Here is a 14879-nt window from a genome sequence, read left to right as displayed (position 1 = left end):
CAAAGCAGAAGGTTCAACCAGAAAAAAACCTCAGAACAAATAAGCTGCATCCGACTCTAGATGTCAGTCTCGTGCCAAACAACAGCACCAGGGAAGGATTCGGCAATGCACTGTTCCTGACAATGCCCTTGCAATACTGATTTTTTTTTCTCTTTTAATAAGTCATTGTATTACACACACACACACACACACGCACACAAATATACATATGTGCACACACATACACACTTATACAAACCTACACTTCACACATAGTTGGGATCATACTAAGTATATAGTTTTGTACTGTACATTGCAATGTTGATTTTTAACCAACTTAGGAGGGAAATGTTAGGTAAGGGACTGGGTATACAGCAAGGATGTTCATGGCACTCATTACCGTCTCACTAAGAAAACATGTTATGAATTGTTCTCTGAAAGTTACTTCTGTGTAAAAAAAATCTATTTAAAGTACCTACAAGTATATGTTCATTACTAAACATGAATTACAACCTAACGTTTATGTCATTAAAGTGCTTCTCTTAAGCTGGTATAAAATGAGATGTATTCTTATTTTTAAAACCCAGATCAAATTTTAGAATATTTTAAGATCCCTTGAAAGCGTTTTGTACTAATGGTTTAAATCAGTAATCTCTAACCTTTCTAATCACATGTGCCAGGAAAAATAGGAAGGGGAGAGAGGGGAGCGCATAACCTCACTTTATTTGTGTGTAGGATGTATATACGTGTGAGTGCATGTGTGTGATTTATATAGTGTATGCATATACACTTATGTGTGTATATGTGTATACACAAAAATAGAAATTAAACAATGGGCATTAAAAGTAATATAAATAAAAATGTTAATATTTTCTTCCTATATCCCAAAATAAATTGTCTTGTGTACTCCCTCCACTTTGAGACCACTGGCCTGGCTGAAATAAATGAACTTCTAAACCAGATGGCAAAAAAGGTAACCACTAACACCATCTAGGTGAATAGAAGAAGTGTTGGATTCGATCATTTCCTTTTCATTTCTGAGAGTCATTACTTGGTACTTTCAGGGCTGAAAATATACTGTTCTTTGTGTAACTAACAAGGAAACAAAATCCCTAAGACAAATTCATAGTTGATTCAGATTAAATCTTTGCCAATACAACCAAAAACTGTATTTCAAAGATTGATTTTTAAGCTACAATTTGGAATACACTTTTCCAAGTAGTTATATTCCCTGAGGTCATATATGAGTGCCTGATGTATATATAATATTCATTCTTTTATCCATCCATGCAGCCAACAATATTTATTGAGTGCTATACTTATTATGCAACCAAAGGCCTCTTTTGCATGCTATCCTTGGGTCTCACTGAACTTGTCCTCACCTGTGAACCCCACCTTGTTCACATCTTCATGCTTTTGCACATGCCATTCCCTCTGCCTGGTAAAATGCTCCACAGATACAAACAGGTCAAATGTCACCTACATGAAAACTTCCCTAGCAGTTAATGGATCTTTCCTTCTCTAAACCGATAGTACTTTGTCATGTTTCTTATCAGACTATCCTGCCATTGTCTGTTTACATCTTCTGAACTATTCTGTAAGTATTTTAAAACTAGAAGCACATGTCTCATTTCTTTTTATTTCTACTGCCTAGCACTGCCTGGTACATAGTAGGCTCTTAAATGCCCTTATATGAATGCAATTGAACGATGTTTCTAAAGGAAAATATTTTTTCAGCATTTCACCTGAGATATGAAGCACACTTCACTCCCTAGCCATTGATCCTCACCCCCTTCATAAGGACTGTTCACTGAATCCCTAACATTAATTTTCCTGCTATCTGAGCATCCAGAATTTTCACTGGAAAGGATTAAGCTATAGCTTTCTGTTTAGATTTATATTTCCCAAGACAATGAAAAGAAAGTAATATTAAAACAACTTGAAGATGAAAATGGACAGACATGGTTCTAGTGTCTATACACCCTACCCTCTAGACAAGAGCACTTAAACCCACATACCAAAAGGTGTAAACGAAATTTTCAGAATAAGTCGTTTCTTTCTCTCTGCTATATAAGACCTGAGAGTTTGAAGCCCTGGGCTAATAGGCATATAGTTAAGTGTCTGTGGAGTCGAGTCACATAAACCGACGGAAAAGGTACAGATTCTGAGACCAAGCTAAAATGCAAAAACATTGACAAATACTTCAAAGTGAAGAACTGTGAACAAATCTGATCAATGAAGCTACAAATAAAAGCAAAGTAACAGAATAGGATGGAATGAAAAAATCTAACATGTATCAAATACCAATACTGAGATAGACAAGGTTGGGCACTATCCTTTAAATTACGTTATTTAATCTTCACAACAAACCTCAAGGTAGGTATTAGCCCCATTTTTACAGATGAAACACTAAGCTTAATGAGAGGCTCAGGTAATAAGGGCTGACCCCTATTTCAAAACAGGTCAGCCCTCAAAGCCCATGCTCTTTCAACAAAGCAGTCCGGCCAGAGTCTTGCTTATTTCTATTTAGACCGATGGGAACTTTAAGACTTAACATGTCTAATTTAATATGAACAATGACCCTGAAAGAAAGTGAGAAAGTTGCCAATGGCTACCTCTCAAAACCCACAGGCTTAGCTGGTTTCACAGGAGAATTCTACCAAATTTCCAAAAGCGGATAACCATAATGCTATTTAAACTGTTCCAGAGCATTAGAAAGAACTTAGAAATTATTTTTTACAAAGCCAGCAGAACATTGATACCAAAACATGACAAAGATAACATCCTCCAAATAAAAGATCAGATCAGACCAACTATCATTTTTCAATAATATTAATGCTAATATTTTTATTTAGAGTTTTTGTAAATACAATCTAGTGGTGCATACAAGACTATTCCGCCTAAGCCCAGAGATGCAAGAATGGATATGTATTAGAAAAGTACTATTAATTTAATAAGCCAATGGAGAAAAAACACTATCTCTATAGATGTTGAAAACACAGGTGGCAAATTCAACATTGATTCCTCATTTTTTTTAAGCTCTTAATAAAACAGGATTTAAAAAAAATATGTATCTCAAGCCAAACAGCAATCTCAAGCCAAAAGACAGAATCATATTTAAAGTATTTTTTCATTAAAGTAAAAAACAAAGCAAAAATTTCTACCATGTTTTTCTTTAACATTTTCTGGAAATAACTACAAATTCACTTGCACCAAAAAAAAAAAAAAGTCTAAAAACGAGAAGGAAGTATTAAAACCATCTGCAGATGCTATAACTGTATTAAAAAACCCCAAGAGAATCAATGCTGAAAACTATTGGACACACTAAAATAACCCAATAAGGTAAATGGTTACAAAACTGGTACACAGACACACACACACACACACACACACAAAACAATTGCTTGTCTGTGTATGCATAATATCCACTCTATGATGCGAGAGCCATTTGAGACAACATGGATGAACCTGTAGGACATTATGCTAAGTGAAATAAACTAGACACAGAAGGACAAATACTATATGATCTCACTTATATGTGGAACTGAAACAAGTCAAACTTGCAGAACCAGATAAGAGAATGTTGGTTGCCAGGAGCTGGTGGGTGGGGGAAATAAGAAGATGTTGGTCAGAGGATACAAACTTTCAGTTATAAGATGAATAAGTTCTGGGGATCTAATGTACGGCCTGGTGACCACAGTTAATAATACTGAACTGTATACTTTAAATTTGCTAAAAGAATAGATCTTAAGCGTTATCACACACACACACACACACACACACACACACAAGGTAACTATGTGAGGTAATGGATGTGCTAATTAACTTGATTGCAGTAATCATTTCACAGTGTATACGTATACTAAATCATCATGTTGAACACCTTAAATACAAAAAATGTTTGTCAACTATATAAAGCTGGGGAAATTTTTTATTTTTTTAACCATGAAGGAAGAAAAATTCCTATTTATTATATCTCAAACACACACCATTAGAATAAATCTAACAAAACCTGTGCAGAACCTTTATGAAGAAAATTTTGTTACTAATGAACATAACTGAATAAATTGAAAGACATCCTATTATTAGCTAAGAAGACTCAATACTCCCTAAATGAACCGATAAATTTAATATAGGGGAACTAGGCAAGTTAGTGCTTAAGTTGATCTGTTAAATAAGCCAAGAAAAATCTAAGAGAAACTGATTAAGAAAGACTAGTGCTATGATACTAACAAGTATGATAAAGCTACAGTAATTAAAGTAGTTTGGTATTGGCACACATATAGAAGGATAAATCTTAAGAGAACAGAACCAAACACATATAGGACTTTAGTCTATGATTTAGGTGGCATTTCAAAGCATTGGGGAAAAGATGATTACTCAATAAATGGTGTTAGGATCACAGTGTAGCTATTTGGAAAACTCACTCTTTAACAAGCAGTTCCACTCCTAGAAATGTATCATCCAGATAACCATAAACCTTACTTCCTTCAGCCTTTTCCCTACATCACTCTCTAAGAGAGGCCCTTCCCTGAGCACCCTCTTTAAAATTATAGCACCCAAACCCAGCCCCCAATTCCAAGAAGCCCCTGTTTTGCTTTTATTGCTTATTTTTCTCCATAACATTTATCACCAACAACATGCCATTTGTTTACGGTCTGTCTTCCTCATTAGAACATAAGCTCCATGAGGACAAGGATATTTGCATGTTTTTCGCTCATTTATCTCCAGCATCACTCAGTAAACACTTTTTAAATGATAAAGATATTCTGTGGCATAAGAGTATCCCTTCCACCTTCACTGCAAGCTCAGTCTCACAGTGTAAATATGCTCAGGGCAGACTCCCTCCCCAGACCTGCATCACAATTGTCCTGACCTGCCTGCCAGTTGCTGGTTGGGCAGGGCATGTGCCCCCATCCTTGCCGATGGGAAAAAGTGAGATGTGCCAGGGAGATTTCTGGAAAAGTTTTCCATCACTGTAGAAAAAAAAAAAGTATGGGAGAAAATACCTCTTTCTTTCCAAGACTCTGTCATGCCTACACATGATGCTTGGCGCTGCATCAGCCATTTTGTAATTGCGAGGGGAATGTCAACACACTGAAGATGAAGAAATGAAAGCAAGTTCTGAACTTCAGTGGACACTTCCATCACTGAATTAACCAACCTTGGGATCACTTTTCTAAAATAAACTCTTAATTTTTAAAATCTACTTTTAGTTGCTCCTTCTGTTTCTTGAAGCAGAAAATATCCTGATACCTACTTACACGTGTGCAAAAAGACTCGCCTAAGAATGTTCATTTCACTTGTAAATATTTATAAAGCAAACTGCTGGTATCTAAAAGTAATAAGTCAACAGAGGCCTCCTCTAGTAAAGTTACCAAATGCCCAGCAGTGTGCTGGTAAAGGTTTACCAATCAGCTAGAAGAAGGGAGAGACTATTTGTAGAGTTTGCCAATTTCCATGGTGTAAGTACTCCCATTGAGGTCAATTGCAATAATGGCCCAGTTTAACAACCAGTTCACTAAATTCCTGCCAAGGTAACAATCAGCTCTCCTGAGCCAGTAAAACCAGCTCCAGCACACCACTGCTTACACGTAGACAAGGATGTAGATACTTACGTGCTAGTAAGGAATAATTTCCTAGACATACTTAAGTGGAAAAGGGCAATGAAACTATTTATAATGGGCTTTAATTATACAATCAATTTTTTCATGTTCACCCATATTTGCATAGACTATCTTTAGAAAAATATTCAAGAAACCTGAACAAGATTGTGTAACGAGTGGATGAGAAACCTCATTTTATACTCTCTTGCAAGCTGCTTGAACTCTTTTTTACCATGAATTACCTTTTCATAAAAATTACAATTTTGAAAAATTAAACATCACTAAATTTTCATTTTTGCAAAATAAGTCTCCTTTTCTTGATTACATACTTTGCCCCTTTTTGATGCTTAAAACAATTCTCACTAGATTTAATAACCCCCAACCAGAACTGGGTCAGTAAACCAAACAAACTGAAATTAGAAAGATACATTTTGCATTTTTTTCCCTAAATTAACCTAAGCAACAAAATTGCTGTGGTTCAACTTCAAGACAAATCAAAAAAATTACACAAGTAATCATTTCATCTACAACTGCTTTTGTTAAAAAATAAATTGAGCCAAGTGTGAAAAGTACACTCACATATCCTTAAACCAGCCCCATATACATGAACTCACAGCAAGATCACTTTGCACCTCCTGGGTCTTCACACAGTGTCACAAGGAAATCATCAGGATCTAATTAGTGACTTAGAGAAAGGAAGCAATAATAGAGTGCCACAAGCAGTCTACAAAACTTATAGGTCACTAAAGGTCACCCACAGCAACAAGGCTCCGCCTCTCAGGTTTGCTATGTGTCACACACCAGACGCCTTGGATTCAACAGGCAACTGTGCAACCACAATCAAGGAGCTTGTTTTCAGTCCTTACTAGAGACTGCCCTCTTGTCCAGTTTAACTTCTTTTCAATTTTTAGTGTCAGAAACACAAGGAAATAAAATTCATGGTTAGATTGATGTTTTTTCCCTTGCTCTTCCACCTCCTGCTATGCCAGGAAGTACCATTAAAGTTCCATCGTGTGGTTGCCCAACAGGACACAGGAAGCCTGGACCTTACAACCTGATGACTAGTGATTGCAATGCAGTGAGATGGAGCCAAGGTTTAGTTACACAGGGAACAGCGCTGAAACAAGGTCAGGCTGCTAAATTATCATGGACAACATTTACCAGGTCTTCCCCTATACAACACATATATGCGCTATATGGGCACTCACACGTTAAAGCAGTTTTTTTCTTTACCATGACAAAAGGATTCAACACAGGAATGTAAAAATGGAGAAGTTAGATGGGGGAGGGGACATCTATTCTATCTATTCTCCTTCCCACCCTCCTATGTCTAAAGAATTCTCCAGGGCTTCCCTGGTGGCACAGTGGTTGAGAATCTGCCTGCCAATGCAGGGGACACGGGTTTGAGCCCTGGTCTGGGAGGATCCCGCGTTCCGCAGAGCAGCTGGGCCCGTGAGCCACAACTGCTGAGCCTGCGCGTCTGAAGCCTGTGCTCCGCAACGAGAGAGGCCACGATGAGGAGTGGCTCCCGCTTGCCGCAACTGGAGAGGGCCCTCGCACAGAGGCAAAGACCCAACACAGCCAAAAATAATAAATAAATTAATTAATTAATTAAAAAAAAAAAAAAAACTCAATTCGTAAAAAAAAAAAAAAAAAAAGAATTCTCCATTTTCCCCACCATCAACACAAACCTAAAACCATTTGGCAAACGTTAAGACAAGCATTAAATCAGAAGGGACTAAGACCTGAGGGAGAAAAAATAAGAACAAGAAGAAAAGAAGGAGCAAGTGAATGGCAACACAAATCCACAGTTATAAGCAAACTTCAGTGTTATTCCTTAAGACAGATTTTCACAGGTATTTGATAACTACGATGCTTACAAAATACTAATGGATTTCTTAAAAATGTCTACAAGCTCTTAGAGTTTTTGAACCCAAAGCTGAACAAGGCAGTAAAAGAGAAAAAGTAAACATTTAAAAATATTAACATGTATTACTTATATAATAAATAATTTTTACATTACTGTACAATTAACTTATGAAAATTCAAAAGAGGTTTAAAGTCATAACTTTCAACATGATCTAAAATGCAAACCACATAAGCTAAAACCAAGTATGAATTAATGTCTCTGGCCAAAAGTAAATATGAAGCAATATGAAATCAAACCATTTCTTCTGAGATATTCTTCATTCGGTATTGCTGAAGAGCAAGACCATGCAATCAAAAAACCAAAGGTCAAAGAAATGATACATGCTGGGACACAAATGGTCTTCAAAAGGAAAAAATGGATAACAACAGCATTTATCATTATTAGAGTCTGTGACAAGAGATGTAAAATATGAAACAGCTGTAACATTTGGCAGGTATATTCAGGTAGATTAAAAGGCATCATTTATTGCTTGACTCAGCTCATAAGCTAATAAATTAGTGGTTAAGGCTCCATTTAAAGGCATTTTAGGCTTTCAATCTTGAGCAGGCAGATCCATCTATTAATTCTTACCACTGCAAAGGGAGTACTAGAGTTCTATAAAATCCACATTAAGACGAACATTAACCAAGGTGGTATTTTACATGGGTTAACTGTACTCTGTTAAATTCCAGGCTATTCTGAGAAATACCAGTCCATGTCTAATTGTGCACAGCACAGAATCACAAACACCAATAATCACCAATTCTGGATAACAGGCTGGTAAGTGGGTGACCACACTTACCGTTTTCCACATAGGGATGAAAAGGTAAGACCAGAGCAAGGACGACCCTGCCTCTGGTTGGCTCCAAGACACTTCTGATATCTTTTAACAAAGTCAGGGGCTGATCACAGCGGTCCAGCAAATTCAAGCAGCTGATGACATCATACTGGAACCCTGTATTCTGCCATTCATTTATACCAAGCACTCTGCAAAAATCAGAAAGATACAAACCCTCTTAAAGACATCTTTAAAAATACTTAGATGCCAGTAAAGACTTTAATTTTGTTTTCTAAATCAAAGTAAGTTCAAAAATCTTCATTTCTAATTTATATTTGCAATAATAAAATGGCCATACAAAAGTAAACAACCATATTTCTTTAAATTTAGCAATTCTCCTATTTCCAAATCTCAAAACATGCAAAATTTCCTTTGTAAGAACTAGTATGTTTAATAAGTATGAAGATATAAGATGATAAAAATGGTTATGAAACTAGGGCATCCAATTCTTGAACATCAGTTAATGAACAAAGAATCCTACTTTTACATTCACTGGAATGTAATCGTAGAATACATCATATATTCATGTTTTCTATTCCTAAGGTCCCTCCTATTTTTAAGAATGGCTAGGAGTGGTATAAGATAATTTCCATTTACATCTTTTGAGCACATCTCTATTCCCAGGAGAGAGATACTATTTCATACTCTAGAATCTTCATATCTAAATAACTATATAGAAAAAGATAAAGCACAGGACATCCTATTAAAATGGTAAGTGAAGAACATAGTTAACACACCACTCTCAGCCCTCAGTATCTCATGAACACACAATCAGTCTCTCCCTCCCTCTCTCTCATCCCTGTCTTCTCTCACCCTAAAAACATTTCTAGTCCTTTACAATGTTTTACTCACAGAGAGGAGGAGTCCTTATATCAAGAGGCTTTGTTAGCCACACCATTAAGGCAATTCTATAAATTACTCACTCCTGCTTGGTTATACCAATCAGAATGTGGTAGGTGAGGCATGTTATGATAGAGACAGGAGGAAAAGGAAACAGGAAAAAGGACCTTTGGTAAACAAGTCTTTGATCACGCTCAGCAGATAGAGATATCTTAAGAAAATTCTAGAAGCATAATGAGGACTGTTTAGGAAAACTCATAGTATAATGACATTTTAGAGCATTTTTGTATAGCAGAATAAAAAGAAACACTACTCAGGTGCATCTTCTTTTCAATCTAGATTTTTTAAAAAACTAAAGCCTCCTCCCAAACAAAACTGACGAACTTCAAGGAGCTAGGCAGATTTCTTTGTTACTTGAAATTAGGGCATTAGAGCTCCAAAATCACTTTGTTGTACTGAAATTGTGACTGCAATGATGATTTTAGGAGCTGTATTTAGCTCATTTAAACTAGAGAGAAGACTCTACTTTCAGGATAAAAATGTCATCAATTCCCATTTTAAAAGCTGAAATGAACAATTAAAAAGAAAGACTTTATATATTAATACCTTAGCCAAACAGCCAATTTAAATTCATAAACTTGCAAAAGACAAATTATATATTTGATTTAAAAAACCAAAAAAAAAAATTTAGGCCTGATCTAAAACGAAGCAGAACCCAACATCATCAGCATGTTTTAACCTAGAATAATCTGGGCTTCCCTTGTGGTGCAGTGGTTAAGAATCCGCCTGCCAATGCAGGGCACTTGAGTTCAAGCCCTGGTCTAGGAAGATCCCACATGCCGCGGAGCAACTGGGCCCATGCGTCACAGCTGCTGGACCTGCGCTCTGGAGTCGGCGAGGCAGAACTACTGAAGCCCGTGCGCCTAGAGCTCGTGCTCCGCAACGGGAGAAACCACCACAATGAGAGGTCAGTGCACCACAATGAGGAGGGGCCCCTGCTCGCCACAACTGGAGAAAGCCGCACGCATCAGCGAAGACCCAATGCAGCCAAAAATAAATAATAAATAAATAAATAAAAATTTTTTAAAAATCTAGAATAATCTCAGTAAATCCATCTCAGAATTATTTGAGGATAGGTAGTTTCCATGTTGGTAATTTTGAAAGACAGAAACACATGCTCATAACAGAAAATTATAGGCTTAATACCGGGACAGTTAAAACTATACCTATAGAAGTCCAACTTCATCTTTACTTCTGTTTTGTGATTTCTACTTGTAAACTCAGTTCCACTGATGAAGACAAATTTATCAGCCCCACTCAAACTGCATATTAACCCAGGAATCCTAACAAGTTGTTAGAATTTTCCTCTTCTTATGAGAAAAATGAAAGAAGTGACTTGTCCAAGGTCACACTGTAAATCTCTAGCAGAGTAGAAATTACAACTTGCAAACTCTCCTAGTATGTTATTCAGGTCAATGAACCTGCTCTCTCCATATAAGGTGAGAAAGAACCTAACAATCAGTCCTTGAATAAATGCTTCCAGGGTGGTGGGTTTAGAGTGAATGGCCATCCCTTCAGTCTCCAGTATCTTTTTGTTAAAAAAAGAAAATAAAGAGGATATGAACACGAGAAATAGAATTAACCACAATATTTTCTTTTCCTTTCAAGAAAGATCCCTAACCTATAGATAATGGATTAAAGTCAAGCATCTTTCAAGTTTACATTAAAGATCTTTGTTCTCTGGTGTCAAAAATGTATACACGACTCCTTCTGAACTACCCACACGTGAACTGCCCATGCGGACTTAATTCCAAACCCGTCCACATTACCAGTCCGCAACTTGCCACACACTTGTTTCCTCCAACATCTACAAACCACCATTCAGATCATGTCAACAAATTTTCACGTTAACTTTTGGTAAAGCAGACTGAGGAAGGTAACCATGCTGCCAAAATTTCCTTCCTGCCAAACAACGGTTTTTATTTATTGTCATTTGAATTGTGGAATTGTTCATTAGTACACACAATCAAAAAGTAATTGTATAATCCCTTCCTAAGTGTCTATGGCTCTTCCAAAACAGCATTTCTAACCCTAGAAGAAAGGCGTCTGTTCAGGGGGTTATTATTTTCAAGAAAGTGAGTTAAGTAATAGTTTACCTTCTGGGGGATTTAAAATACATTTTCCTTAGAGAAGTAACAAAGCAATCAGTATTTTGATAAATCCTAAATAAAAACCACCAGCAATGTAGAGAAAAGTTATTGTTTTGTTTTAAAAATCAAAGCCACATCCTTAAATTTTACAATCAGGTTTTCGGGCATAAACAATAATATCTTGGCAAAACAGAGGGAAAACCTGGCCATTTTCTGTTTTATGGTTTTATTTCAAAAATGACATCAAGAACCTTTATTAAAAACCCAGTTTTTCATGAGCCCAGATATTGAAGAGAAACAAAAAACAGCTACCTCCCAAAAAGAAGCCAAAAAAAACCATGGAAGCTAAAAGTCTGCCCTGCCATCATGGATTACGCGAACCCTAAACTTAGTAAGATACCACTTGCCCGTTAAAATGTCAAACTGTACCAAAAGTTGCCACTTTTGTGAATACGCTTCTATTTCATACTAATAATATTATGAAGGGAGTGTCAACCAGTATAAATTCCCTATCTAGGTCAAACTGCAAACAGATTTTTGCATATGAACTATTTATTAGGGAAAAAAAAATAAGTTGTTTTGTTTTGTTTTGGCTGCTCCACGCAGCTTGCAGAATCTTAGTTCCCCAACCAGGGATTGAACCTGGGCCACAGCAGTGAAAGTGCCGAGTCCTAAGCACTGGACTGCCAGGGAATTCCCAATAACTAAGTATTTTTTATATGGTGTACAAGTTTATCAGGTAACATAACATGTAAACTCTACATATATTGAATCACTAATTCAAACATCTGAAGTCTCACTGAAAATTCCTTTTGGGCACTTAGTCTCAGAAGGGTTTGAATGTCAGGCAAACAAGCAAGGCCATGGCCCAGGGTAGGTGGGCCTCCTTCCATATAAATCCCTTTAAATACCTATTTACAGTAATCTTCCCTTCCCTTCCTTCCTACTTGGTCTTCTCTTCCCCAGGCTAAAAACGTCCATGTTTTGCCAAAGTTTAAATCTAATCCTGCTCCAAGAGCTATGCTAATGCTCTGTCTCTAGGGTTAGTCTGTTCCTAAGATAGTCTCCTACTTAGGAACTTAGGTGGGTAGGAAAGTGAGGGAGTACATAATTCTCTCCTTTCTTTCTAAGCCTAAGCCCAGCTTCAAAAATATCAGAGAAGGAGGCAGGCTCTATCTCCACCTCCCCCATTCTATACTCAGCACCGTCTTCTCCCATTCAATAGAATCCATACTGAATAAAGAATAACCTTCTTCCTAAGTCTCTCAAGCAGCAGATGGTCTAAAAGCCAAGATTTGACACTTCACATCCATTTGGATGGATATTATCAAAAAAACAGAAAACAACAAGTATTCGTGAAGATGTAGAGAAACTGGAACACTTGTGCATTGCAAGTGGTATGTAAAATGGTGCAGCTGCTGTGGAAAAGGTACGGCAATGCATCAAAAAATTAAACACAGACTTACCATTTGATCCAGCAATTCCACTTCCGGGTATATACCCAAAAGAAGGGAAAGCAGTGACTCAAACAGATATCTGTACACCCATGTTCATAGCAGCATTATCCACAACAGCTAAAAGGTAGAAGCAACCCAAGTGTCCATCGACAAATGAATGGATAAACAAAATGTGGCATATACATACAATGGAATATTATACAGCCTTAAAAAGAAAGGGGATTTTGGCACATGCTACCACATGGATGAACCTTAAAGACATTATGCTAAATGAAATAAGCCCATCACGAAAGGACAAATATTGTACAATTCCTCTTATTCGAGGTTCCTAGAATAGTCAAATTCACAAAGACAGCAAGTGGAATGGTGGCTGCCAGGAGCCAGGGGGACAGAGGACTGGGGAATCAGTGTTTAACGGGTACAAAGTTTTAGTTGGGAAAGATAAAAGGGTTCTGAAGATGAATGGTGATGATGGTTACACCACAATGCAAACATACTTAATACTACTGAACTGTACGCTTAAAAATGGTTAACGTGGTAAATTTTATGTTACGTATTTTTACCACAATTTTTTTAAAGTTTTTTTTAATTAAAAAAAAATAAACAAACAAAAAACAAGATTTGAGAATGCCAGATTCAAATTAGGGAACAAGTCCCTACATCTGATCTCTCTTCTCCAAGCTGTCTCTCACCCACCCTTTTCCTTCCTACAGTGCCAAAACCTCTAGTTCAGAATAATACTGCCAAGGAACGATGATTTCTCTCTCAATTTCCACTTACTTGTACAGCTGACCCTTGAACAATGCAGGTTTGAACTGCCTGGGTCCACTTATACACTGCCCATATTTTTCAAAGGTAAATACTACAATACTACACGGTCCATGGTTGGTTAAATCCACAGATGTGCAGGAACTGCAGATACAGAGGGCTGACTATAATTACACGTGAATTAACCCCTGCATTGTTCAAGGGTCAACTGTAATATGGAAAGATTTATTTTTAATTCCTCATCATGGAAATTGTTTCTGATTTATATTCTTTAAATAATATAATCTCAAGAAGAAATACATCTAAAACCAAGAAATATACTCTAAACCATGTCTAAAAATTATACCTGTATTTCTTCTTCTGAAGTTGCCATATCATAGTTTCAGACAGCTCAGTGGCATAAATTTCTTCAAAATGAGGGCTCATTATTTTTGTGACTTCTCCATCTCCAGCACCTAAATCAAGAAGTCTATGCGTTTTCCAGTCTGGATTAATTTTAAGCAGTCTCTGAAACTGATCTGGTGAAAAGACAAACATTGAGCCTCTTCCTAGCAACCTGGAAAAGAAAAAAGGACAAAAATGGATGACTCTATACAAAATAAGCACTTCCACCCAACATCCACACAAAGTAGTGACTCAACACCAACAGCCTTTTGAACTTACAAAATGTTTATTTTATAAGATTATATGATTAAAATATATATCTTTTATATGATTTATGATTAAAGAGCAAAGTTAATAAAATAAGAAAACACCTCTAGATTTCATCGTCTGTCTTTGAGGCTGCAAACAATACACCAAAAAGAGTGGGGAAAGGAGAGGAATAAAAGGTGGGAAGGGAAGAAGAAATATATAAGAAATTAAAAGATGAATGTGAAGAATTTAAGTCAAAATAGGAAGGAAAGATGGAAGGAGTAATAGAAAACATGTATATCGGTTTAAAAAAATGACAGGCCAACAGGATCAGACCACAACACTAGCCAATAACACTAAGCAGAAAAAGCAAATAGGGGAAAAGAGCCATTTAGAATATGAAACTGAACAATGAGTATAAAAAATAGCTCTAGATATTAGATTTTTAAGAGACACTAGAGAAAAGAGGAAGAGTGGTCCTTGTGGTATCAGTTAATTTGCATTTAAAAAGTAGATTCATACTTGTGTCAGTTTGTATGTTATACAATTGGCTGGGTCCTATTATTTCTAAAAATCCTAAAAAACATCTAAAACATAGTAATGCCTTTGAAAAAAGAGGAGTTAAAATGGAGATCAAAGAGAGCTCTCATAAAAGCAGCTACAGATCAAACCAAGTCTTGAGGAAGCATCATCTTGGGA

General features: G+C 36.6%; 1 protein-coding gene across 2 annotated transcripts in view; it reads right to left on the bottom strand.

Annotated features, from left to right (window-relative positions):
• METTL9 (methyltransferase 9, His-X-His N1(pi)-histidine) overlaps positions 1 to 14879 on the bottom strand; it is a 50880-nt gene that overhangs the window by 20292 nt on the left and 15709 nt on the right. For both annotated transcript variants that reach the window (XM_059898371.1, XM_059898372.1), the window contains exons 3-4: positions 13894 to 14103; positions 8297 to 8481 (exon numbers count right to left, since the gene is read on the bottom strand). In XM_059898371.1, coding sequence (XP_059754354.1) covers positions 8297 to 8481; positions 13894 to 14103 — 395 coding nt within the window. The remainder of the gene's footprint in view (positions 1 to 8296; positions 8482 to 13893; positions 14104 to 14879) is intronic.

This window comes from Balaenoptera ricei, chromosome 15 (genome assembly GCF_028023285.1).
Source record: "Balaenoptera ricei isolate mBalRic1 chromosome 15, mBalRic1.hap2, whole genome shotgun sequence".
Classification (NCBI taxonomy): domain Eukaryota; kingdom Metazoa; phylum Chordata; class Mammalia; order Artiodactyla; family Balaenopteridae; genus Balaenoptera; species Balaenoptera ricei.
Note: the sequence above shows the minus strand (reverse complement) of the source record. Positions and strands in the feature narration are given on the sequence as shown.